Source organism: Falco cherrug, chromosome 1 (assembly GCF_023634085.1).
Source record: "Falco cherrug isolate bFalChe1 chromosome 1, bFalChe1.pri, whole genome shotgun sequence".
In the NCBI taxonomy this organism is placed as follows: Eukaryota; Metazoa; Chordata; class Aves; order Falconiformes; family Falconidae; genus Falco; species Falco cherrug.
Window position 1 is genome coordinate 97492574 of NC_073697.1, and position 26241 is coordinate 97518814.

At 57.5% G+C, this 26241-nt stretch overlaps 1 protein-coding gene across 13 annotated transcripts in view; it reads right to left on the reverse strand.

Moving 5' to 3' along the window:
* The window catches only part of NCOR2 (nuclear receptor corepressor 2), a 253677-nt gene that overhangs the window by 27973 nt on the left and 199463 nt on the right, over positions 1–26241 (reverse strand). For all 13 annotated transcript variants that reach the window (XM_055710891.1, XM_055710843.1, XM_055710884.1 and 10 more), the window contains 10 exons: positions 22391–22533; positions 16798–16945; positions 13788–14352; positions 9108–9228; positions 8000–8237; positions 3124–3279; positions 2444–2583; positions 2258–2363; positions 1460–1564; positions 441–544 (listed from right to left, as the gene is read on the reverse strand). In XM_055710891.1, coding sequence (XP_055566866.1) covers positions 441–544; positions 1460–1564; positions 2258–2363; positions 2444–2583; positions 3124–3279; positions 8000–8237; positions 9108–9228; positions 13788–14352; positions 16798–16945; positions 22391–22533 — 1826 coding nt within the window. The remainder of the gene's footprint in view (positions 1–440; positions 545–1459; positions 1565–2257; positions 2364–2443; positions 2584–3123; positions 3280–7999; positions 8238–9107; positions 9229–13787; positions 14353–16797; positions 16946–22390; positions 22534–26241) is intronic.

The following is a 26241-nucleotide window of genomic DNA, read 5'->3' on the forward strand; positions in this document are numbered from 1 at the left end:
ACATGCACCTCACAGCCTTCTCCTTTCCTCTGCCTGCCAGGGGCCCTCTGCCCATCTCCTCCTCTCTGCTCCACTTTCTTGCACTGGCAAGGTTATTTTCCCAGAGCCATTTAAAGCTGCTTTCACCTCTGTTCCTGACAGCTACGAAAAGCAAAGCAGGGTTTAGATACGCTGTAAGGCTTTGCATCGCTGCTTGTCAAGCTCTGCTCTTCTGCAGGCTCAGCTCACGGGACAGGGCTCATGCCATCCCGAGGGGAGGCTGGTTGCAAAGCTCTGGCTGCACACCTCCCTGAGGGGCTTCACGGGATGGGAGCATCACAGCCCCGCACTGCTCAGCCCCGTGCTGCGCACCCCGCAATCCCCCGGTCCCCACATCCACCACCGCAAGCTGCAGCTGCCAGCACCCAGGAAGCAAAACCCACTGGAGACGTGGGACCTACATGTGTGATGGACCCTCGGTAGGTGATGGGCGACTCCGGAGGGGGTCTGGATGTGGGTGTTCCCTTGGTGATGCTCCCTCCTGAGGCAGAGCTGAGGGAAGTACCTGTCGGACACAAAGGCAGTGAGTTGGGGGCTGGATTTGCTCTTCAGCACAAAACCTCCTGTGGGGCTGAGACTAAGTGCAGGATTCGACCGATCTCTAGCAAGCTGAGGTACGGGAGGGGAAGCCCACCAAGAGACATCAGCATCAAACACTGTGCCTTGCGCATCCCTTCCCACCTTGTCCCCCAAGGGACCCAGCACCATGTGCATGGGGCTGGGACGGAAAAAAACGGGTATTTTGATGCTTTCAGCTCCCTGCTGCCTTCGTGGAGGGGCCAGGCAGATTTAGAGGCCGGGGAGAAAGCCCAGCTTGTCTCAGCCTCTCCTGATGTGCTCAGAGCAGACCTCCGGCGAGATACAGCTCGAGGTGGTCTGAGTTCATTTGCTTGTATCTGCCCTGGGTGGGAGCAGGCCCACCGCATCGGGCTCCTGACTGCCTTACTTGGGGGGTTTCACAAACCAGAATTTGCACCTAAAAGCAATAGCCTTGAATTTGGTTTTTTCCTGCCTAGCTAATACGGAAAGAAACACGGGAGGGCTATATATAAATGAAATGTGGTCCCTGCCCAGATGCAGCAGCAATAGTGAAGAGTCTGAAAAAAAATATTAATGGTATTTAAACAGGTCTTGCTTTGTCTTAAGCAACAGATTTTTGGGTGCCGCTTGAACGCGTATCTCCACAAGAGTCAACGCCCAAGGGCCAGATTTGGGGAGTTGGCTAGAAACGTTCGGACACTGTACAGACCCATCTGCCACCCTGCTGGCAATGCTGGAGAAAACGGGTGAGGAGCCCCCTCTGGCTGGGCACAACCCCAGCAAGCAAACCTGCAGTCACCAGGCAGCTGCAGGCGGCACGGTGTCGGCCAGGCTGGGCAGTGCCAGCACCCCTCCCCTCCCGCAGCCCCCAGCGCCTCACCCCGCAGGATGGAGCCCTCCTGGGATGGCTGCAGAACCAGACTTTCTGGCTGGCTGGCCTGGCTTCTAGGAGAAAGTTGTTCCTGCTTTACTCCAGGAAAAGGCACTGGAAAACATTAACCACGTATCAGCGCAGGTGCAGGGCAGGGGGCCGCAGGCCTCGGCCGCTCGAGGCTCCCATCTCTGCCAGCCCCTGTGGCACTGCCCCGGCGCCTTTGCTGTCCCCACCGCTGCGGGACGGGCTTCACCGGGGACGTGGCCGGCAGCTGGACACACAAAGATCCTTTGCCCTGTCACTGCTGGGTGCTGCCCATGCCAGCACCGGAGCTAGTGTTGAAAACGCCAGTGCTGGTTTGTACCAGCACCCACACGCGGTGGGAAATAGTGCCCGTATCCCTCCCCCCTCAGACCTGGTCCCTCACCCATTCCCTCCTGCTATTAAGAAATGCTTCCCAATCTGCAGACTAAACACTTTCTTTGTTCACTTCAGGCCATTTACTCTTTATCCTACCGGCCCGGGGAGCGGCAATATATTTCCTTCCTTCAATCGCAGTATTAGCCGGAGGGTATTTATAGGCTGGGATGTGTCCCTGACCGAGTTGCTGCTTCCCTATCCTGCACAAATTTAGCTCCCTGTGTCTCTGCCCTCCTGACAAGACTAATCCTTTCATCCTCTTAGCAGGTCTCTCTGCACTCCCTTGCCATGTCCTGTGCTCCTCCTTTCCCCTACGCCACCTGCAAGCTCACTCCCCCCTGCTCTTAGAGCACGTGAGAAATCACTTGCCTCCCAATTCCTTACCCAGTTTCTTGGGATCCATGGTCAGTGGCAGGCCCATAGTGATGGAGCCGACGGGGACCTTGGCATGCTCGGAGCTGTAGGGCGTGTGGAGCTGTATGGGCATTCCCTGCAGAGCAAAGAGGAGCCGTCAGGAGTGGCCGTCAGTGCCTCGCGTGGCATCTCCATGGCTCACACCCAGCACCCTACCTGGGAAATGGAGCCGACGGGTCTCTCCAGCACGGAGGGGTGCTTGGTGGAGGAGATGAGGGGAGGAGGGTTGGAGATGCTCGCTAGTCTCTGCAGCCCCGAGCGAGAGCTCTCATGCAGGTTTAGCGGGATGGGGTGTCCTGTGCAGAAAACGTAAGTGTTATCAAGACGGAGGGAGAGCAGTGGCTGCAGCCATCAGAAAGAAAAGGGGCAAGGGAGGGAGCAGGGGCTGGATGTGGTGAACTGACTGGCTGTCAGCCTGTACCAGGACCCAAGACACACGACTGTTTTGGAAAGGACTGGAACAGTTTAAATCACTGCCTGGTCCCCTCTGCAGCCAGAGGACGTGCTGTGCCAGACTTGTCTGCCCTCCAGCCGGAGCGGGACAGCGCAGCAGGGGACAAACCCTGCCTGCCTTTGCACGACAGCGGTGCTGGGAGTGCCCACACTGTTCTGCGACAAACCACGTCCCTACAGCTGCCCTGGCCAGAGCTGGCAGACCAGCCTGGCCCCTCTCGGACCGCTCCATGCCAGGCCAAAGCACGGTGTTAGCAGGTTTCTGCTGAATCCTCTTCTCTTACCCCCCAAAAAGCTGCACTGACTTAAGAGCATGACGTGTGACACTCAGCCCCAGCTCAGGACAGGGGGCACATGCCATGCAGCTGGTGGCTTTTACTTGCCTGGTGGGTTATACTGGAACAAGTGGGGCTCCGCCTGGGGAGAGGTTTTTATCACATCCCGGGAGTAGGACAGGACGGGGGGCCAGCATGAGGTGGCCGTCGGCTCGGCACTCAGCTTCTGAGCCTCTGCGATGGACGAGAAATGCACGGACTTTTCTGCAGGGGAACAGAAAGCGACGAGCTCGTTCAGTGCCCGCCCCCCACCAGCGACCCTGGCGGGCACGGGCAGGGATGCCCGAGCCAGCTCCCCGCATGGCAAGTGGCTTCAGTTGGGTCCAACCTGGCCACGAGATAAGGGCTGAATTCTCCAGCCAAACTAAAAAGAATGAGCCTCAGTGTCACTGCCTGGATTTGACAGCATTTATTTCACTCGGATGCTTAAAGCACAGCAGGGAAGACGGATGTCTGGGCTGGGGACTCTGCTGGTGCTCACTGCCAGTCGGGACCCCCACGGACATCCCACCCCACTCAGAGAGACGGCGCTCTGTGTGCAGCCGGTCACTGGGACAAGTGCAGGGTCCAGCTCCTCATCAGGGCTTGGCTACATGCAAACTGCTCCTGGACGCCTCCCGCCTGTGCCCACAGCTCCGCACCAGCCACCACGGCAGGGCTGGGGGGATTAATGATGATCCTGCCTGACCCTTCACTGAGGTTAAAGACAAGAGGCACCAACGCTGGCATCCCTCTGGTGTGTGGGGGACATCCAGCAGGCACCAGCTTGCTGGTGACAACATGGTCTGTGCTGTGTAGCTGGGCACGGGGTGCCTGGGGAGGGACCACCACACAGCAGCACATCGGGAACGCGCTCATCCCCACATCACATCGTGATGCGAAAGCTCCGCCACTCTCAAAGGACAGCTGCTGGCTATACACCATTTGTAGGCTGCGGGAAGCAGCCAGAAATGACAGCATCAGCTTCTTGGACAGCAAGGGAATAATGTGCCGACGTTCTCCGAACACCTGGAACACCCATGCTGTATGAGACTGTCAAAGGCAAATGAAGATCAAGATAAGCTCTGCAGGACAGCCAGATGCCTCTGCGGGGAGCGGGGCAGCTTGCTGCTCCTCTGCAAGGCACCAGGGCTGGGGGCAGGAGAGCTTCCCAAAATATCTGGCTTGGGGTACACTGGATGCCAGGCTGGGTTCACCCTGGCTATAAAAAGGTTGACAGGAGGCCAAGAAGTACTTAATTATGGAGGAGCCGTGCTGGGGATGCCTGAGCCCTGCCACGCTCTGCAGGGTGCCAGGGAAAAGAAAGGCTTCATCTGCACCAGCTCCAGCCCAAGTGCATCCTCAGGCTTTGCTGAGCAGACGGATGAGACAGCCTTTTCTGGATGGATTAGAGGCAGGATTGGTAGGATTTGCTTGTAATCGATAAACACTTAATTTTGTACTGCCCTTCTTCCCCAGACCCACCTGCGTAACGTCCACACTGACCAGAAATTAGAAACTGGGCAGTAAACAATAGCAATCACAAAGGAACCCAGCCTTTAACCATCAATTTTTGATAAAAATAGATGCCTGAATCCCGCTAAGCCTAATAATAGGGCAAGCAGATTATCAGAGGCCCAATTTAATGAGGCTTTACTGCATTATCATTATTAATGCTCAGTGTGCTCAGAAGCTGGGAGATTATTCTTGTCCCCTTCAGTGAGAGAAGAAATCCATTACTGGTGCATGGAGGTGTCCAGGCACTCACACCTCTGCAGCCTGCTGGGGCCAGACCTTGGCTGCAGCCTCTTCTCTTCCCACGCTGGATCCCAGAGAGGATCTCTTTGTCCTGCCAGTACGGGGGAATCCAGGCACATCCTCCAGAGTGACAGAGAGTCCTTGGCACGTCCACACTCCCTGGTTTTCTGCTCTTCAGCTCAGCCCCACTCAGCTCTGCTCACGCTGGGACAAATGGCACTGGGATGTCCCGGCTGAAGATGCTCTCCAGCGCCAAGGCACTGACAGTCAAGGCTACGTGCACCCTGGATGGCTCTTGGGGAGCCCCATCCCCCTCCCCTGCCCGCGGGAGCCGTCCCCTCCCCCGTGTGCCTCTCCCAGCTGGTGAAACGCAGCCAGTTCCTAATTGCCCCCACATTAGAGGGTGGCTATAACTCAGCCAGCTTTTGATAAAATAGCACTTACGTGGGGAAGAGAGAGTTCCTATTACCGTTTATCAAGCCCCTCGAATGGGAGTGAAGGAGTCAGAGTTTATATGATCCGTCATCCAAATTAATGCTCTTGGCTCCCCATCGCCTACAAAGGCCAAATGAAACACAACTAAATCAACACAAAACATACCGCTGGCTTTCAAACTGCCGAGCGATAACCGAAGATATGCCCGACGGCGACTCAGCAATGGGAAAAGGGTTCCGTCTGCCTGTCAGTGAGATGCAGGCAGGGCTGCCTGCCTCTGCCCAGCCCCGCGATTAGCAGCTCCTCTTGGAAGGGAGGGCAGCGCTCAGGAAGGTACGGCTCCGGCTCCGCTCGGCTGGCCGCCCTCCAAGCCGATACGGCCCCAGCCAGCGGCTGCGAGGCAGCCAGTGCCTCGGCCAGGATGTGTGCAAGGCTTGGCTTTGAAGTGGATCCAGAGCGGTGAGAAGGACGTTGGATCTCTGGAGCAGCTGCAAGAGTTCAAGCTCTCTTACGGAGCAGGGGAGGAGCGGGACTACCTGCCCTGGGGGCGCTGGCCCCTTGCTAGGAGGTGCAGAGGGCTGCGCTCCCGAGGGCTTCGCAGGCTGCGCTGGAGTTGCCCACTTAACGCCAGGCCTGTGTACAGGTGGTGTGGCAGCACCATGCCCGCAGCCTGGATGCCTGCTGCTTCACCGGGATGCCTCGGAGAGCAGGGGAGGGAAGGGACGTACACAGGTTTGCCAGGACTAGCTGGCTATCTCCCCACTAACCCCTGACCCACAGCCGGGACGTGCTCCAAGATGCAGAGACGGCACTGAGCCGCTACATCAGTCCGTACCCATACTGAAATCACAGCTCTGGGGGACTCGATTTCTCCCCTTAAGGTGACGCATCACAAACCTGCTAGTTTTCAAATAGGAGATGCCTTCCCATCGTGAACAGAGAAGAGCAGCCTATGATTCCCTAAGGTCCACGTGCAACCCAGACCCAGCGTGGTACCTGGCGCGCATGCACAGCTACGCAGGGTTTGGCCGCCACACAGCTGGAGCCTAAGACCTGCTGAGATGTTTGCAGAGGTACAAGGAGGCGTAATTAGTTTCATTAACCTGGAAGATTCAGAGCGCTACAGAGGTGTGAGAGGAGAGAATAAAGTGCTTTGTATCAGTGCTTTGCAGAGAACAAAGCCATAAAAAACCCACCTGGGTAAGGGACCCTGCATTTAATAACGGTACGAACACATTGCAGAACGGCATAGTTAATCTCCAACCCCTAAAGCCCGCCTTGTACCTAACACACACATACCTGCCTCACCTCCTCATCCTCCTGCAGCCAGGAGGAAGCTGGAGCTGCAGCACCGTGACACCGGCGATGCAGAGCTCCCGGTCTGAGCGCTGCCTGTGCCACCCAGCTCATCAGCAAGCTGAGCTGCGCAAGACCAGATCTGCATGGGATGACAGCACAGCAAGGGATCCTGGCACAGCAAGAGATCCCACCCACCTGCCTGCTGGGGGGGAAGAGCTGGAAGGGATCTGTTCCGGCTGGGCAGCAAACATGAGGACGGGAGCAGCTGGAGATGGGACTCCACAGGTGGCAACACCATGACTCACGGGGGGGGAGCTCCCCTTTCCTTCAAGGTGAGCAGTCACCTTCCTTGCTTGCATGCAAAGCATTCTGGAGGTGCAAGGCACTCACGGCACTATTTATTGTTCAATAAAATTTCGGCCAAGTGCCAGCAACCAACTCTTCTTGCAAGCACATCGTTCTGTCCAGAGGGACGCGACAGCTTGAAGAATAAATACCTGGCCCTGGACACTGCAGAGCAGGCTGCTAAGATCCTGGCTGCCAGACGCTGAATTAGCGCAGCGATTTTCCAGCAAAGATCACAGCCCAGGTCCAGTGCAGATCTGCCTGGTCAATGTAGTCTTATCCACCTCCCCCCCCCCCCCCCCCATGCATAAGCAGGTAATTTTTGCAGCTGCACCCATCCCTGTGCAGGATCCAGCACTGGGGGACATCCCACCCACCCAGCTCCTCTGATGGTGCCACTGGTGACAGCATCTCATCTTCACAGGCAACTGACTGCAGGCTGGCTACGAGGGGCAGGGAAACACTCTGAACTGGAACAGACTCCGATGCTCGGATTAAAAACACATTTAGATGATGGTGTCATCAGGACTTCTCATCTCTCCTTAACCTTGATCCCCAGGTGCTCAAGCTAATAATGTTTCAGATGCTCTATGGTGGGAAACTCTGAATTGCTCATTAGGCAGCCAAACCACATCAGAGCTATTCCGAGGAGAAAGCACTGGGAATCTTTACAGGAACCTTTGGACTCCGAGTCACAGTATTAGCATTGATTTTAAATGAAATAATGGTCCCTGCTGAGCATTAAAAGCATTCTTTATAGAAAGCCAGCAAGGTAGAAAAGAGCCATTGTACCCAGAGCCCTGGCATGCCTCCAGGCCCCTTTGCTCTCAAGTGAATGGCAGAGACGCTAATAAAGGCAATCTTCACCTCCTCGGCGCTCGGCAGTGGCCTGGTGTTTGCTGTAGGCTCAATGAGACATGATGTACTGTCTAATGAACATGGGAAATTAGCCATGCCTCTCTCGTCCCGCTTCAAGATGCTATTAAAGAGCTTTCAAGGGTCGAAGCGAGCTTTCACCTCAGAGGAGGAAAGCTGCTGGCTGCACACAGCGGCACACACGGGCACTCCTGTGGGGATGGGGACCCACCGACACGCGCACAGCCCCTACCTTCCTTGTCACCAACAGCGGGGCTCCTGCTCTTTCCCCTGGGGCTGCTGCTTGGCTGCTGCTGCTCCTTCTCAGCCTGCTGCTGCTGGGACTGCGACAGCTTGCTCGGGGGCACGTCCTCGCGGGCAGACTCATGGGCTTTTGTGATCTGCTGCTGGTAGAGGGCCAAGGCGTGGGGAGGCACCTGAGGCTTCACGCTTCCACTCTGCAGTATCCCCTCCGAGAAACCTTCGGAAATCTGCATAGGGAGAAGAATTGGGGATGCTGGTCACATGCTGTTGATATCCATAACAGTCCTGGAGACCTCAAGGTGTTACAAGAAGCACCTACCCCACGCTATTACCACGAGTCTTATCAGCCCAAACAGGGCTCCAAAGCTCACCAGCCACAGGAGAGTGAAAAAGCCCACAACAAAGAGTCTCAGCTCCGTGCTGGTGATGCTATAGGAGAGCCTCAGACTTCCCTTGTTTAAAAACCTCTAATCTATAGTTAAGTGCTTGTAGCTTTTGCCAGAAGTTACATTACAGCAGCCACATCTTGAGCTGTAACGTGGGAAACTGGAAAAGCATCAGGAACGGGTCCTCCCTGAGCACTCGAAACCTGAATGCAGGGATGTCCCCCCTGCCTCCCCTGCGCTACTGCCCAGGAGCCACCAGCCTCAGAGAACACATTCTTTCAGTACACAGCTACTGGGTAGCCAAAAAGGGGGACCAAGCAGAGCTTGTGGGTGAGAAAAAGCATAAATCCTTCTTAGGTGGTAACCCTCAAGCGCACGAGATGGAGAGAAGTGCAGGGATGGGAAAGTGCACGCTTGCTTTTTAAAGCAATGGGAGGCAGCAGTCATGTGGCAGCAAGAAGCTTTTTCTGTCCAGACCTCCCACAACTTTCTGATAAAAGAGCTCAAGGGACATCCAAACGCTGCTGGCAGAGCTGCTGCAGCGGCTGGGACCATGCTCTGCACCTTGCCTGCTGGGGGGCTCGCACCCCCCGGGCGCAGCGCTCAGCAGCCCGACGCACGCCATGCCGGGGATGCAGCCCGAGGGGAGAGCATGCGCGAGGCGCATGTTGGCGTGCTCCCGGCCCTGGCCCTTGCTGCTGGGGTACTCACAATGGGAGGGATGGCAGCAGCGCGCTGCTTCAGCTGCTTCAGGTCCAGCGGCTTCTGCGGCGAGGAGTTCAGCCTGGCATCGCTGGTGGTGTTGAGCAGGCTGGGCCGGGGGGACAGCAACCTGGATGCAAAACACGCATGTCAGCCAGGCTCTGCCATGGGCGAGCTCCACGTCCCATCGCTCCCCCTCACCCTGCATCCCTGTTTTACACTGCCGAGCCTAGAGGACATCCCCGTCACCAGAGAGGAGCGTGCCGGACCCCTGCTCGCTGCTGGGAATCTGGGCTCTTGAACACATTGTGCACTTGGGCTCCTGGCCCTGCAAACTGCTGCCCTGCCCCCAAACCAGGTTAGAAGGCAACCAGTGCTCCAAAGATCTCGGCATCCACCATCAGGATGCTCGTCCGACAGGAGGCTGCGCAGCGGGAAGATCTGCAGTGCTGCCCACAGCATGGGGGACCCGCAGCCACTGGGGAGGTCTCTTGGCTTTGACCTTGGTGGGCTGTACGTGTCCCCAAGTCATTTTGGTCTACAAGGGCAGGCACAGAGGGGAACAAACACAACCCGGGCCCAGCCAGCAACCGGGGCAGCTCTGCCATGGGATGAAAAGGCCAAGGGGAGGCAGAGAGCAGGATGGGATTCAAATCCTGCTTTCCAAAGACAACCCCCATGGGGCTCCAAGTTCAAACAAGACCACTACATCTGGCTCAACAGGCTCTCGAGCCCTCTTTCCCTCATCCCCTACACTATTTCTAGCAAATCTGCTGATGTCCAGAATAGACCCAAGGGAAAACCAGAGCCTGGAGCTGGGAATTACAGAGCAGGGTGACCAGTTCAACTTCATTTGTGCATCCTGCTACTCTCCAGAGCTCACACATGGTGCTTGCCCGGTGCTGGGGATCAGCCTCATGCTTCCCTTCAACAACTGCCTTTTATCAAGGTGCTAAAGCCTGGGCCAGCAACCCGTTCACGTGGCTGGGACACTCGATCACTGGAAAGATGAGGCTGGATTTGGTGCACCCTTGCCGCTTACTCTTCCCCTTGGCTCTTTGAGTTGCGTGGCAGACACTCAGCCCGCCGCATCGAGCCCCTGTGCCAATGGTGCGAGGTGGGCACCTCCATGGTGCCACCATAACAGGGTGGGGATGGAGGCGTGTGAAGCCCATGGGTCAAACCCTTGGTGTGTCCAGCGCCTGAGCTCGTGCTGAGACCCCGGGGGCCAAATCTCTCCAGGCCATCTCCGCTTTCTCTCCCTCCTGACTCCCATTTGCTGAAGCCAGTTCATAGTTTTCAAGCTTTACAGCTTGATTTGTTTATTTTAGCTGTTATTTCACTGCTCTCTTCAGCCTATAAATTTCAAGGTCATTCCATGCTCACCCTTGGCTGAATAAACAAGTGTGGCGGGGCCATGTGCGGGGAATAAACTCATCCTGGTGCTGGGACTGCCCCAGCCCTCGCTCCGCACAGTGCCCAGCACCTGAGAGGAAAGGGACCCACCTCCAGACCGGGACCAGGGTGCTCTGGTTAGGCACCCAGGGGAGACCAGGCAGGATTATTCTGAGCTGCTCTCTGAATAATCACGATGTCTGCCCGTGGAGCCATGTGGGTGTTGTGGAGCTGTGCCGTTGGGAACATGGATGGCGCTCCCAGAAGGGTGCAACACCCCAAAGTCTGCTGAGACACATGGATCAACCACCCCAGCAGCTGCCCAGCGTACTCATGGCACTCATGGAGATGCATTTAAGCACCCTTATGGTCCCTTTAAGCCCACCTAAGATCCTCAGGTTTCCTTAAAGCTCTCCAGGATCCTGATGCTTAGGAAGCTAGAGTCAGTATTAAATTCATCAATATGCAAATTGTGTAATTGATTAAGTCGCTCCCAGCAGAACTTGTGCCGGACCCAGGGCGATCCGTTGGGTGCTTTGCTCTGGAAGTCACCGGATGAACAACCCTCAGCATCTCGTACCCACCTGCTGCCAACCTGGGACCTCCCAACCCAACCACCAGTCCCTAAACAGGGGTGATGGTGCTGGGAGGGATGGGAAAAGGGTTTGAGCAGGAAGGCGTGGGCACGCACATGGCTGAGCCTCGGGGGTATGGAAATGTCCCCTCCCAGGTGCAAAGCTCTGGGGTGACCAGGACACCGCATCTCTGAAACTCCCAAACTCCTCCAACCTGCTGAGATGGGGACCAGTTTCACTGCCAGACAGCCAACACACTGACACGTGACCCAGTCAAATCCAATTCCTTGCACACACAGTGGCTGTAAAAAGGTGATGGCTACCAGATTTCCCCAATGGGCTTCCCTAAGCCAGGGCCACAGCATCAATGCAGCGCTGGCCCAAGCACAGCCCTCAGCTCGTGCATCCCTGTCTGGCGTGACCTCCCGGCTGAACCGCAGTACTGGCAGTGCTATTGCAGCACATGCTGCATGGAACCACAGACAATCAGCTGCCTTCTCCAGCTTTGATGAGTTAAGGCTGCCGCCTCCTTATCCTGGACTTGCCTTTGCTGGTGTGAACTGCAGAAGGACCCAAAAAAGGCTGCCCCGACATCTCACACCAACCCTGCTCCCCTTCCCTCTCACCACGGGGACACCCTAGCCACCCTCCGGGAGATGCCATGGACAGCTTGATGCTTTTACAAGCGCAGGGAAGAGCACCCACGCCCCACCGGCGCTGGGTGGGCGGGCGAACATCGGGTGATGCGGTGACGGGGTGGCTCACGCGGCATCTCAGCAGCCTCGTCCTGCTCATTGCGAGTCACGCTGCGGCAGCGGGGCTGCAGTAACCGCCTGCGAGCGAGCAGCCCTCCACCGGTGGGAAACGCAAAGGAGAAAAATTACAGTGGGGACAGGCACAGAGTCCCCAGCCTGAGCACAACAGCGCTGAGACCTCGGAGCTGGCTGGGGACCAGCACTGTGGGTGCTCGCGAGGCTCCCGCGCTGGGCAGCGGCAGCACTGGCATCAGCCGCAGCCTCCCTGTGCTGGCAGGCTCTGCTGTCACCCACGCTGCATCGCCATACCGGGGAAGAGGAGTGGCCCGGGAGCTGTGGGATGCCTCTTTATGTTTCGTATTCCTGGAAGCTGGTAACTGTTTGACAAGCAAGATAGGTGCTGACTCAGCGAGGAGCCAGGGATGAAAAAGTCATTCCCAAGACGACTTGCTCCTTTGGTGCTGGGAAGTTGGTACAACCCACTGCTGTCCTGTTTTCGGTTGGGTTAATCTTAAACTTGAGGAGTGCAGCCCCACCGGCCTCACTCTCCCTTGCTGGGAAGCTTTCTCCTGTCTGGGAAGGAGGGGAGGGCGGGGAGGGGTGGTGCTGGACTCTGTCCACCGCTGGAGAGGAGCACTGCAGCCAAGAGGCCTCAGCCCTGCCATGGGGCTGGGGCCAGCGGCATCTACGCCACCCCTCGCCATTGTCAGCGCTGCTTCCAGCTGCTTGGCAGCCAGAGGGGCTGATTCCCCAGGGTGGCCGGGCGGTGTGGAGGATGCTCCCGCACAAGCAGCACTCACCCACTGGCTCCTGCATCAACCACAGGGAAAGTGCAGAGGCCCCCAGGAGCAGTGGAGATGCATGGCGGCTCCTTACCGCCTCATCCCGCTGCTTTGATTGGTTGTTTTTTTAACTAGCCCCATCCACTGCCCTGCATACAGCCTGCTCAGTACCCATCTCACTGTCAAACTGCCCCCTGCAAGCCCATGGGATGGATGTGGGATGTAGGATGCTGGATGTGGGATGCCAGCTTCCAGTCCCAGCCCAGCTCTGAGGTGGGGAGGGACTGCTGTCCCTGTGTGTGACGGCAGGGTGGACCCAGAAGTTCCACCTGGCCCAGGAGCAGGTGCCATTAGAAAAATCAGTGCTACGAAGATGCATGTATTCATACATATTCTTTAAAAACCAGGAAACCCTCTCCCCATTTGTGAGGCTGTTGGGTGGGGAGCGCTCTGTGGGAAAAGCTGGGAGGGGAGCAGGACGGTTCTCCAAGGGGGCGGCCAGTGTTTCCCCTCCCTGTGCCAAGAACCATCCATGAGGGTCAGAGGCACCCTTGGCTGCTGGCCCCAGGTGTGGGTGGAGGGCTCAGGATCTCAGCAGCTGAGGTGAAGACCTGGTGGCACGGCCACCGGCAAGCTTGCACAGCCCCCACCATTATCCTCCCTTTACAGCCAGGGTGGGTAAGTCACCCCTACGGATCCAAGCAGCGTCTCTGCCAAGGGAGCACCTCGCCCCCTCTCTGCACTGGGAACATGTCCCTGATGCAACTTATCTCCTGCCAGCACTGACTTGGACAGAAATCCTTCCCAACCTTAGATGCTGGCAAACCTGCCTGCACCTCTGCACAGCCCCACAGTCCTGCTCCATTGCGTCACCCAGATGGGCTGCCACCAGCCACCACAGTGGCTCTGCACCCAACACCTGCCCGCGGCCACTGCCAGTAGCGCCTGCACATTGCGACATCGCACTGCTCGCTGCGTCACAACCCCTTGGCAAGTAATTGCCAAAGGGTCATGGCCACGTGGGGACACGGTGGGGCATGTCCCTTCACCTGGGGGAGTGCCTAAGTGGTGATACTCCCAAGGAGGAGCTCACCAAAGCGCACATGGGCACTGTGGCATGCAACAGAGACACTCGTCTGGCCCTTGGGCCGTGCGCTTGCCCACCTCTCTCCCCACTCCTACCTGCTCTTGTCCACCGCATCCTGCTCGTCCATCTCGTCCGCGCTGCAGGTCGCGCTGGAGTCGCTGTCGGGGTTCACCCCGGGGCCTTTACTGCCTTTGTGGCTCTCCTTCTTCTCAGCCTTGGGCGTCCCCTCTGTCCCCACTGTCCCTCCACCGCTGACGCCGCTTTCCACCTTCTTGTCATTCCCCTTGTCCTTCTCCTGGCTGTCTTCACTCTCCTCCTTCACCTCGCTCTTGCAGGGCTCTTCGCTCACCTTCTCCTCCGGCTCCTCCGTTTTCACCACGTCCACCACCAGGTCCTCCTGCCCCTTCTCCTCGCTGCTGGGCGGCTCGGGAGCTGCCTCCGGTGGAGGGCTGGCGGCAGGAGCGGGATTTGCGGGGGGAGCGGGGGGAGCGTCAGTGGTGGAACAGGGGGGTGTTGGAGCCTCTTCCCACTTGACTGCCGGTTCTGCGCTGGAGTCACCTCCTGGCCCGGGTGGTGCCTTGGCCCCGTTTTCGCCTCCTTCTTTGGCTTCGGGCCTCGGTGAGGGAATGCTCTCAGTGTCGGAGCTGTTATTTACTGCAGCTGAGAAAAGGGAAGAAATAAAAATAAGGATCAGCCCGAGATTCTTGCTTCCCATATCACTGCCTCCACCCCCTCCCTTGGGAGGAGAACGCCCTCGTTCCTCTGAGGGGGAGACGATCCTGGGGCTGGGAGAGCTGCACCGGGATCCCCAGATCCTGAGCCTACCAGCAAAGGGATGCTCTGGGGGCCTCTCCGCTTGCCCAGCACGACGACTGTTGTTAACCCCCACCCAAACACAAAACCACACGCCCAAAAGGCTGGAGCCCCAGCGACTGGGAAGCTGGGTTTTAAGGGAAAACCCTGGCTGCTGGCTGGATTTGCAGGACAGGACCTGCTCCCTCCTCACCCTCTCACCCATGGCTCTGGAGCAGCTCTGCTCCCCTGGGACCAAGCGCCTCGCTGGCACCTTGCTCGCTGACTTACGTAGCCTGTGTCCCTGGCTCCTGCCACCCCCGGGGCACCTGGAGACCATCCCAAACCACTGTGCCTGTTTGTTGTTATTTAAGCCGCCAGTGGCAGAAGAAAGGAGGTCAGGGTCAGCGAAAGCAAAGCGCTGGCAGTGTGGCGGGACAGGTTAATTATTACATGGGAAGGATCGCTCTCAAACCTGCCACCAACAGCTCCAAGTGAGCTGAAGCGCAAGCGTCCGTGTGCCGCTGCAGATGAAGGTGCTGCAGGGAGGCTGTTTCTATGGCTGGGGGGTGGATTGTTCCCTCCAAACCTCTGCCAGGGCCAGGAGCACTAGGACACTTCCACAGTCCCATCTCAGCATCTCCCCACCGGGCAGGGCTCTCATGCTCATGCCTGAAGTCTTCCTCACGTGCATCCCTTGCTCTGCCTCTCTCCGTAGCAGTAAAGCTAACTTCGAGATGTGCGCCACAGAGAGACTGTGTCCCATCAGGGCACATCCACCCTTCCTCGGCCGCAAAACATGTCCCGCTCATCAGGAGATTCATCCTTCTTCTCCAACTTTTACTCACTTGCAAGCAAGCAGTGAGGTGTCCCGCCACCCACCTAAGGACGAACTTTACAGCACATCTGGCCAAACTTGCCCCAACTGCCACTCAATGCTACTCTGAATGCCACGCCAAGACGCGCCACTCAGGCTTGTCCCTGGAGATCCCTCCAGATGCTGAAGCCGTGGGTCTACACCATAAACCCCCACCAAGTCCTTCCTCCTGCCCCTGGCCAGCCACACGGCTCCCCGACTCCAAGCTACTGCCTGAGCATCCCCAAATGCCACCCTTGTGCCAGAGCCCATCTCGTGCCTAACACCACCTTGGCACTTCTGTGCCCATGACATTTCATCCCCGCTCTGTTTACACCTTCCTTCAGCTCTGCAGCCCACCCCAGCAGCAGAACAAGAGATGAGGCTTGGAGCGTAAGGCTCAGGAGCGTGTCAAGAGATCTGTCTCTAATCTCAAAACCACATTGTTTCCTCTCAGGCGCTCTTACAAAGAGCAATAACTACCTTTTACTTTGTGCCTCTGAGTCACGTATCACCTCGCACAAAGATTTACCTGGAATCTGCCTCGTAATGAGTCACTTGCAATGATGATTTGAAAAGATTTCCCATTTTGAGTCCCATTAGCCGGGGCGCTAAGGCCAAAAACCAGTGTGGTGCCAGAGTGCTGGTTAAGTTATTAAATTACTTTGACAGAAGTCAAATGGGGCTATTGTTGGAAAATTACGCACATTTTCTCCAAACTCCAAACTGCCGTGCTTTCTAAGCGATAACTAGCTGAAAATTGTCACTTTCAAGTTGTTTCCTTTCTTTGGTATGGCTGGGAGGGAGGAAAACACTGCCTTAAAAGGGAAAGGAGGAGGAAGAGACCCACCAAGATCCATCGGTCTGGCTGGTGGGAGAGCACGGCTTCCCCTGCCTTTGCTGGTAGTGCTGGCCTTGGGGAGCTTCACTGCCTGGGGCGGCGGCAGCTGCAGCACCCTGATGGGATGGGGATGGGCACGTGCAAACCTTGCCAGGTTATCCCTCCCTGTGCCCGTGATAAGCTCCTTGAGAGCCCACGGTGGTGGCTACCCAACCCTGCTGAGCACGCAGGGACCCTCCTTTGGAGGAAAACACCATAGAATGTGATTTACAAGAGCCCACAAGCGTGCCAGGTCCTGGTAAGCTGGGTGCTCTTGGAGAGCACGCTGATGGAAATCAGAAACCAAAGGGCTCCCCAAAATAACCATCCCTCCAGATGGACACGGGAGGAGGGCAGTGATCCAGGGAGCTCCTCCAGAGGCATTCAAAATGCCATGAGTGCTGTGTGCTGTGGGACACCGTCACCTCGGTGTGGCTTTGTGGTGGCAGCTGCAACCCCCTGTGAGCGCTGGCATTTGCAGCCCCGGAGTGGCTGTGCGCAGTGCCTCTGCCGCAACCATGCAGCAAAGCCGGGAGAGCTGAGCGCATCCCCCCAGCGCAGCCCCCACCCGCCTCACCTTCCGCCTCCTCAGCCATCTCCTCCTCGTTGCCGCTTGTCCCAGACACCTCCATCTCCTCGTCTTCAGCTGCAGGAGGGAAGGTGGCTTCTTCGTTTTGTACGGCGGTGCCTTTTTTCTTCTTCCTCTTGGCATTCCTTTCTTTCTCCTGGGGAAGAGACAGAGAGTGGTGAGAAGGAAAGAAGGGGAGCTGCGTGGGAGCAGAGAGCCCTGGTCCTGCCTGAAGGGCCAAGAGGGATGCTAACACTCTACGGCCCCCTCCCCGGGTAAACCCTCTGAATTATCAGCCCTTAGGACCAGCCCCACCTGCTGAAAGCCCAGCAGCGTGGTCTCACCTGGCCACAAAACTCTGACCGCCATGCAACGGCCAGCCTGGCTCCACACGGAGCTCCAGCCCCAGGTGGCAGCGAGCCTCCACTGGAGGGGTGGCACAGCCATGTGGCCAAGGGACACGCGCACACAAGTCACCAGTGCAGGGCTGGCTGCAGCCTGGTGGTCCTGTGCCCGCTCATTACACACGTGCGACGTGTTTGCCCTGCGCATTTCCAGCTACGCAAACATGCGTGGCCACCACCTGACGCTCACTGGCAGATAATGACCCCGATGCCACAGATGGCAGGTGCTGCCCAAGGACTTTGACTCCCCTGCTGGGGAGGCCGTTGCCAGTGGGCAGTGGGGACACTCCGTGTGCCACAGCATCCCGAAGGTGAGCTTCCTGGTGCCCCGTCTGCCCCGTCCCCGCTCGCCGGGGCGTGTGCCACAGCCACGAGGGCACGGACAGCTGCTCCCTCCCACCGACCTGAAGGAAAAGTCTCGGCTTTGCTATTGTTTCCTGCTCTTGTTGCTTGAGTAAATATTACCAGTAGGAACAGGCCCATCATCTCCGGCTCTCCTTGCAAACCCCACATGAATGACGTGTGTAGGACGTTTATTTACATGGATGAAAAGATAAAGTCGTGGTGGAAACGTTAACTTTGCTGCTGGATCTCTGTGCTGGGAAGAGCTGGTTCCCCCTTACCCCCCCTCCCAACTTTTCAATCCTTTAAAAAACTTCCAGATAAAACAAACAAATATAACTGCTTTTTGCTTGGAAACACTGCTTGCTCAAAATCTATTTTTATCAAACTGGGCAGGAGACAGGGAAAAAAGGCACTTGACAAAGGGCTGTGTGAAGGCACGGTGAGGTGGTGGGAGGCAGGCAGGGCTCTGCGGTGCCCTCACCCATCCCGGCAGCGGTGGCAATGCCCCAGCACTGCCAGCATTCACACCTCTGCCACGGCAGCGTTCCTGTCTGAAGCAGCAGCTCCCCATCACGCTAACGCAGTGACGAAGCGCCAATGTTACTATGGCAAAGACTTCTCTGCCTCTTACTCACGGGTCTGTGACTCAGCCGCGGGCAGGAGCAGGCTCCTCACCGGGGAATTAGCTGGGAACCAGCCCCTGCCTCAGCACCCTACTTGGCCAGAGCCCGGGGGCCAGTGGCTGCTGGCGGAATGGAGCAGCGAGCTGCCCCGGTGGCACCAGGGGTCCCCCTCCTAGCAGTCCCCACTGCTGGTATTTAGGGAAAATGATTTGAAATGCAGGCAGCAGATCCTGGCTACACCTAGAGAGACGTTCAGGCCACCACCTCGCCTCTTACAATGCCAACAGCTCCAGCCCCTCATGAGGTCCTGCACCCAAGGAATGAGGTCCCTTACTGCTCTGCCTCCATGAGCAGCCACAGGGTCCCCATGGCCAACATGGGATCCCAACCATCACTGTGGTGGACACGGAAGAGTCTCTGCCTGGGACCAGGCATCTCCCATCGGCACAACGTACCCTCAATCCAGGCAATTACCAGTGAGGCCACAGGAAGGTGCCAGGACCATCTGCTATGGGCACTTTGATGCTTCTTTTGTGCCCCCTCAGCCCATGGGGACTCTGCTCTCTCCCTGTCACCACCAGGTATTTCTGCAGGAGCACCCAGCAGTCGGTGCCACAGGAGCACTCTGCCCCACCAAGCCCACCGAGGACATGTGCTGTGCACAGCGAGGACACCAAACCCTGCAGGAGGGGTCACTCCATGCCTGCTCCTCCGTGCTGCCCACTCGGGTACCCAGTCCCCTGCCAGACCCATCGTGCTGACTCCCAGCCTGGCAGAGAGGGACAGTTCCTCCCCCACCCCCCCTCCTGTCATCCCAGGCACTGGGTACTGCCTTCTGCTGCTCAAATTTACCAGAACCATCTGTCCTGGAGGAGGAGACGGAGATGCCACCAGCCCCCAGGCGTGACATCTCTCTGGCCTTCTGCCTCGTGGTCAGCGCAGCCATCCTGACAAAATTTGGCCTCTCCTTGCACCCACCACCTGACTTGGCAGCAACAGCCAAAACAGCTTCCAAACCCCACTACTGACATGCAGCCACCGTTACGGGCACCTCCTGTCAGCATCAGCAGCCTCAGCCTGTCCTAAGAGCAGGCCCAGGCAGTCCCACACTGGTGTGACACAATGATGCTTATCTGAGACCACATCAGGACAAGGTCTAACCACAGTGTGACTCCTGGGCTCTGCCGTGCAAGCAGCCAGCAGTGACGGGACTGCAGGCAGGACCCTCTGCCACCGCGGTGAGGAGGGTTCTCCAACTCAAGAACAAGGTTCTGCACACCAAGGCAAGGCAGATTTGTTCACCCTCCAGAAGAAAAGGCCACCAGGTTGTCCTCCTGAAGCTCTGGGCAAAGCCAGCACCACCCCAAAAAGCAAGGAACTGAAGAAATGTTGCTCAGAGGGGTCCAAAGGATTTGGTCTCCAAGCAGGACCAGGACCAGCACCAGGAGCAGCCCAGGGGATAACTCACCCATCTTTGCTCCACAAGCCAAAACAAGCCCCAGCAGCCACTAGACCAAAGTGACAACCACACCGCAAAGAGGTCCCAGTGAAGGCAGCGCCTCGTCTCCAACCACTAACAAAAAGAGCAGCTCTGAGGACACCGTGTATCCCATGTCCCGCTTTCCTTAACGCCCAGATTAGAGAGCACAGCATGCAGAAGGTCAGGGATAAGTGACGCTGATGCCTGGGACCCATCCGAGCCGCTCAGCATGAAATCAAGCCAAAACACACAGCGGGGCTGATAACGCGAAGCCTCAAGGTGGCCTGACCCTGCCCAACAGGCTGCCTGGCCCAGGGTGCAGCCAGCTGGCAAGGACACCCAGATCCACGGGGGAGCTTGCAGAGGGAGGAAGGTGAGGATCTGTGGCACCCAGCCCCGCTGAGCCAGGACCGCAGTGGGATCCCTCTCCTCCAGCAGGCTGGAGAAGGGCAGTGTGAGCACCAGGCATCTCAGGGGAGAGGGGAAACGGGGCTCCGGGTGCTGACACAGCCCATGCGCAGCTGCCCGGCCCCTCTGCGCTCTCTCCCCAGGGGAAAACCTCTCCGGTCAAAGGATGGGTCTTCAAATTAAACCCCCAAACACAGCATGTGGGACTTCACGGACTATGCGGGCTCTAGAGACGTGGAAAAGGCGCGTCACCGTGCCAGATACCTTGCCTGTTGCAACCCAAACCCTTCTCCTTCCTAACACTGGATGCTCCCCAGATGCTCAGAGGGAGCGTCCCTGCGACCCCACAGCTCCTTGGGCTCTGGCCAGCCAGGGTTTGGCACCCAAGGGAACAAAGGACTGCCAGAACACCCGGCCCCATGCCACCCAGCACTGTCCCAGCATGGGGAATAGGGACATGCTGCTCCACACTGCGCTGTGCCACCATTTGGGGACAGAGGGACCTTGCCAGGCTCTGCTTCCCATCCCACACCGGTCACTGCAGCCTGCCCGTCCCTGCAGCTCCTCCGAGCTGCCTGCACGCTGCTGAAACCTACTGTCACACCTACCTGGAAGAAGAGGCTACAATATTAATGAGCCCCATTTGGGAAACTAATGAGATCTCCTAATTAAGTTTGCTCTCATCAAGCATGAGGAAGAAAAGCAGAGCCACTGCGTTTCCCCGCACACGATCAGCGATAGCTGGTGGTGGAGAGGTCAGGGAACAATCTGGGGATGTCACGGCAAACCTAGGCGATGCCACGCTGCTCGCCACGTGCTTCCTCCGCAGAGGTCACAGCTGACTAGTGGTTACAGGGTGAGATTTGGAGGCTGGGTTTGCTCGGGAATATATTTAGGAGTCAGGAAGGAAGGTCTATGGCAATTTAATCTCAGTTGTTCTTTTATTTTATTCAGCTTTCTGGCATCTGCTGTTGCCACAAAACAATACAGCACAATAAATAACAGCTGAATGTTCATTGTTCTTCTCCACAACCGAATCCCATAGGCTCCAGTGCTCAAAAACTAAAATGATGATGCTGATATAAACTGCAAGTGAGAGTGAGCAATTAGACTGAAGAAGTCTAGTGGCTGCCTTGGAGGGACGGATGCAGGGAAAAATGTGGTTCTGCAGAAAAACACTTCCGTGATATAATTTCTGCAACATTAGGAAGCAGAGTAAATTAATATACACCGGCTCCACTGCCAGCTAAACTGTATGATCTTATTTCAGATTCTCCCCAGTAATGAACAAATGATATCCTTCTATCGTAATATTTTATATTCAGAGGGCTTGATGCACATTTCATTCCAGTCTTTTTATCGGTTTGGGGGTCTTTATATTGTTTGCTTTGTTTCTAAAAACAGTTTGCTGAAACATGGGAACACAGGAGTGTCTCTGTGCATAGAGAATTAATAAAAAAGAATCACCGATGTCTTCTGTGTCTCTCATTCCTATAGACTGACTAGGATATTAAATTCCTGGGTGAGTCATTGAATGTTTTCCTGTCTTTCTTTTTACTCTTGCTGTAATAGCTTGCTTGGAGAGATTCCTGCATTGAACATTGTCCCTTGCATTTTCAAAGCACCCCTTGGGGGTTTAGCCATGTGAATTTTATTAGCCAGAAACTGGGAACCCCAGGATACTCTACAAATGAAATAATTATATTCCTTAGTTGTTCTTAGCAGTCCAGAACACCAAACAAGCCCCACTTCATTCACACCCTGCACCACGTGCCAGGAAAGAAGCAGCTTTAGCCCCTTCTGATGGGGAAACTGAGGCACGGAGAGATGCGCACATCTGCTTGCAGCCCTGAAGACAACCAACATCTGTGTCGAGACCAGCCTTTCCTCACGCTGTCCTAAACCCCTGAATTTCTTCGGGGCCAGTGGGCAGTTTACAAGGTAACTGTGGTACCTGCAGAGGCAGAGCCTGTGGCCGAGCCAGGATCTCCACTTGCTGGGGTGGAACAGCACAACCTGGCCAGCATCGAGGTATGTGTGCGGCCAGGACTGAGCTTGCATCCTGGCCGACGCACTGCAGCCCCGCTCCTCCTTCTGCTTCTTATCTCCCCGTGTACCAGCCATGCTCCAGACACCCAGGCAGCTCCCACACAGCAGCTCTCCCTCCTCCAGACCTCCTGGGGAGGGATGGGTGGAGAACCCTTCCCTGCACCACTTCCTGCTCCCCAGTCCCCAGAGCTTTCACTCCGAGATGATAAAATCCTGCCTCGGCTGCAGGAAGCATGCAGCTCTCGCTAGGGAATATCTACGGTGCCTGGTGCGGGCTGAGACGGGGCGCTCACCATTTTCAGTTTGTGCTGCTGTAGGATCTCATCCAGGTTCTGCCTCTTCTTGTAGTTGAAGTAGAAGTTTTTGCACTGCGACACGGTCTTGGAGCCCACCATCCTGGCAATGGCCGACCAGTTCCGCCCATGCTCAAGGAGACCTGTGGTGGGAGGCAGGAGAAAGCAGAAGGGTTTAACACCAGATACGCTCACACAAGGGCAGCATTATCCACGCAGGATAGGAAACAGCCTCCGCGCAAGCCAAACTTCACAGGAACAATACGGTCACTAGCACCCGTCTGAATGGCTTCCTAGGCCAGGGGATGACCTACAAGAGCCTGTTTTTCTTTCCAAGAGGAAAAAAGACACTATGCTGACCGCCTCCAGAACAAAATACGCCCCACAGCCACGTCTCGGCCAGCCACCAGGCAGCCAGGAGGGCGAGTGGTGCTGCCTTCCCTTTCGGACAGCTGCAGGAGGCACTGGCGTGTCCGCGAGAACTTGGGCCAGCAGCTCTCAGCCCTTACTTCATGGTAGCAAAGGCTCTTTCCACCCTCCTGTGCCCCAGTGATGACTCGGGGTGACTGGGCAGTTTGGGGGGCTGGAGCACCCAGTGCTGTGATGGACGGGGAAGCAGAGCCTGGGCAGGGAGGTGGCAGCACCCAGGCACGAAGCCCAGATGATGTCCCAGGCTGGGAAGAGGCATGCCGGAGGGTTAGTGCTCATGAGCAAAACCAGCTTCCCAGGTCAGGCGTCATGCCAAGGGCTGGAAATCCTGGCCAAACGGTGCCACCCGAGCACGGGCTCCTGCCAGCGCTGGGGCAACTCAGCAGGGTGGAGGAGGAAGGAACAAGTCAGCACCCCATATGTCTTTGCGGTCTCTGCAGGGGTGCCTGGGCAACCCCTGTCCCACAGCTGGAGGTGGAAGTCACAACCGCAGCCCAGAGACGGGTACAGTGGCACCCTTGTCCCTCCATCCCAGGCTCCAGCAGCATCGAGCCATTCTGGGAAGCAATGCCTTGCTGCCTGTAACCCTTCCCGGCACGTGGCTGGTCCTTCCTGTGGGGCCTGGCGGGGCTGGACCTGCCACCAGTTTGTAGGATGCTGTCAGCCCAGCTGGGTCGTGCCGGCCTGGCTGGCTCCTGGCTGCCCACGTGATGCCATCATCAAGCCAACAGCTCCCCTGTTCCTCCCCTGCTCCTTGTGTAGGGCACAGGAGGGAGAAACTATAAACCCAAGGGCACGGTACTGCCATAGAAGGTGACTTCAAGATGAAAACCAGCAGGGAATGAACCTGCTAAGAGCATCTTTCTCTTTTGTTAGGGGTTTTTCCACTCAGAAGCCACCAACCACAGAGCCTGGGAACAGGCACTGCCTGGGCGTCTCTGTCATCCATCCCCAACCCCTCCCTGGCTGCTCTGATGCCACGGGGTGTGGGACCACAGGGCTCCCCTGCACGACTCCGCTTGTGCCTGGGTGCTGTGGCAGCTGTGCCCCAGCCCCACTGCCAGCCGTCAGCCAGGCTACAGCCATGTGGCACCTCCCAGTCCCAGCTTAGCCCTAAGTGCCAGCCCAACCTCTGCTTCAGCCCAACAACAACCTCCCTCCGGGACCGACAGGGCAGCCACAAGCGATCGGAGCCCGAGGGATGCACCAGGATCCATGTGCATGGCACGGGGGCTGTCGGTATGTCTGCATTGAATAGATGGCACCACGTACCCCAGAAATGAACCCCCCCTGTCCCTGCTTCCCAGGTCCTGGAAAAAACCAGGAGTACTCAGCACAGCAGGAGTTAACATCCAGCCAGTGCCTGTATCCTGCCCTGTCCCAGCACCAGGGCTTATCAAATTGCATGTAAGAGGCAGGCATCACACAGCGCTGAGCACCACAAAAGGCTGTGGAAAGCCAAGAAACAAGTTTGAGATTTAACTCTGCAACTCCCAGTCTCGCTTCAGCCAAACCCACGACCTCCGTCACCCCGCTGGCAGGCTGGGACTTCTTCAAAATAATAATAAAGTAAAAAAAAGGACGTCCGGCCACCAACTGCAAGAGATAACAAGCCAGGGTGGGAGTCCTCCCCCCGCAGTCGCTGAAGGCTGCAGGGGAAAACAGGACAGTCCCATGTCACAACCCATCCCCTTGTGTCACAACCCATCGCTGCTGTCCAAAGCAAACAAGCCGCTGGGCCCCCTTCGCCCATCGTCCGCCAGTGGCCGGGTACCAAGTGTGACAGCCGGGGCTGGAACCGTTTGCTGTGCCCTGGGCAAAGCCTCAAAACACAACCGCTGGTGGTGGGCAAGGCGCCGTGCCACCCGGCAGAGGGGAGCGGGACACGGCACGGCTTGGGGTCGGGGGGCGATGGATGCCAGCACCAGCGGTGCCCAGCACGGTGGGACCTTTGCAGCCGTGGGCGATGGCAGCTCCTGGCTGCCCCTTCCCCTGCCCAGGCTCGCTGTGCTGCTGCCCACCGGGGATGCTGCTGGAGGAGCTGGCAGGTGGCCACGTCGGTGCCGGGCTCCCAGGGTGGAAGGTGCCAGCGGGGAGCCCAGCACCCTTCTCTTACGTTAAAACCAGAGCGAAACAGCAACACCTGCTTCCCCACACGGTAACGATCTGCGTGCTCGGGGAGGGACCAGCTGAGACACCCTGGGACGCACTGGCAAGCCCTCGGCTCGCCCAGCACCCTGGCTCCATGAGCTCTGCCAGCCTGGCAGCCCCCAGCCCCTGCGTCCCCCAGCATGCCAGCCCGCCTCGGCACGGCACAGCACCGCACGGCCGTGGTTCTGCAGCGCAACTGAAACTATGACTAACTGAGTTATCAGATCTGAAGGCAGGCTGTGCTGGCTGCCTGGGGGGGGCTCGGGGCGCAGGGTCTGCTCGCAGACACACAGCTATGCGCACCCCTGAGGTTAACCCCATCCATCCTTCGGACCCCAACGCCTGACTTACGTGCTCCGGGTCTGGCTCTGGCGGGCAGGGAGCGTGCCTGGAGCGTGCAGCGGGCGGGCTGGGAAGGACGTGGGCGTCGGGGCACTTCTTCAAAGCCCCCCTGGGCACGGCAGCCCACTGCGAAGCGCTGCGAGTGCTCCGCTCACACCCTCCCCACGCATTTTGCTTTTGCTCCTTCGCAGCAGCCGGAGACAGAGAAGAAAGCAAAGCCGGTTCCTTAAATCCTGGGGGCGAGAGGATTGCAGAGCCATGGGCGGCCGAGAGCCGCGAGCGAGCGGGCACCGAGGCTGGAAACCAGGTCACAGGCAGGAGACTCCTGACCTCAGTGCCAGAAGTTGGTGGGAACACATGCTCCAGCCCCAGCGCTCTTCCCTCCGGAGCGAACGGCGTCCCCTGCGCCTCTCCTGCTCGCTGCCGGAGCCTTCCAGCCGCCTGCAGCCGCCGCTGTTAAGGTGGATGGAAGCGCCTCGGGTATTTTCTCCCCTACCTCACCTCCTCGCTCAGTAGCTCGGGGCTACGGGGAGGCTGTGCAGTTTCAGGAAATGCCCAACGTTGCCAAGAAATAATAATAATTTAAAAAACAACGACAACAACAACAACAAAAAAAAGAAGGCAAGAGAAAGGAGCAGCCGGCTGCGCGCTGCAGCTTCGCTCCTGCCAGCCCAGGGACCGGGAGCCGGTGCGGTCGGTATGTGACGAAGCAGCGAGCGAGCTCTAATCTGTTCCTCTGGCTGACCCGGGGCTCGTTGCATCTGAATGTGACCTCTAGACAGAGCATTAATAACAAACGTGGCGCTGACCCAAGCTGACAAGGGGTGCGGCCGCTTGGCACCCGCTGCCGCCCTCCCTCTCTCACTTTCTGTCTCCCTCGCTCTCGTCTGAATGTCAGCGGCAGGGGGAGGGATCCAGGAAAACAAAGC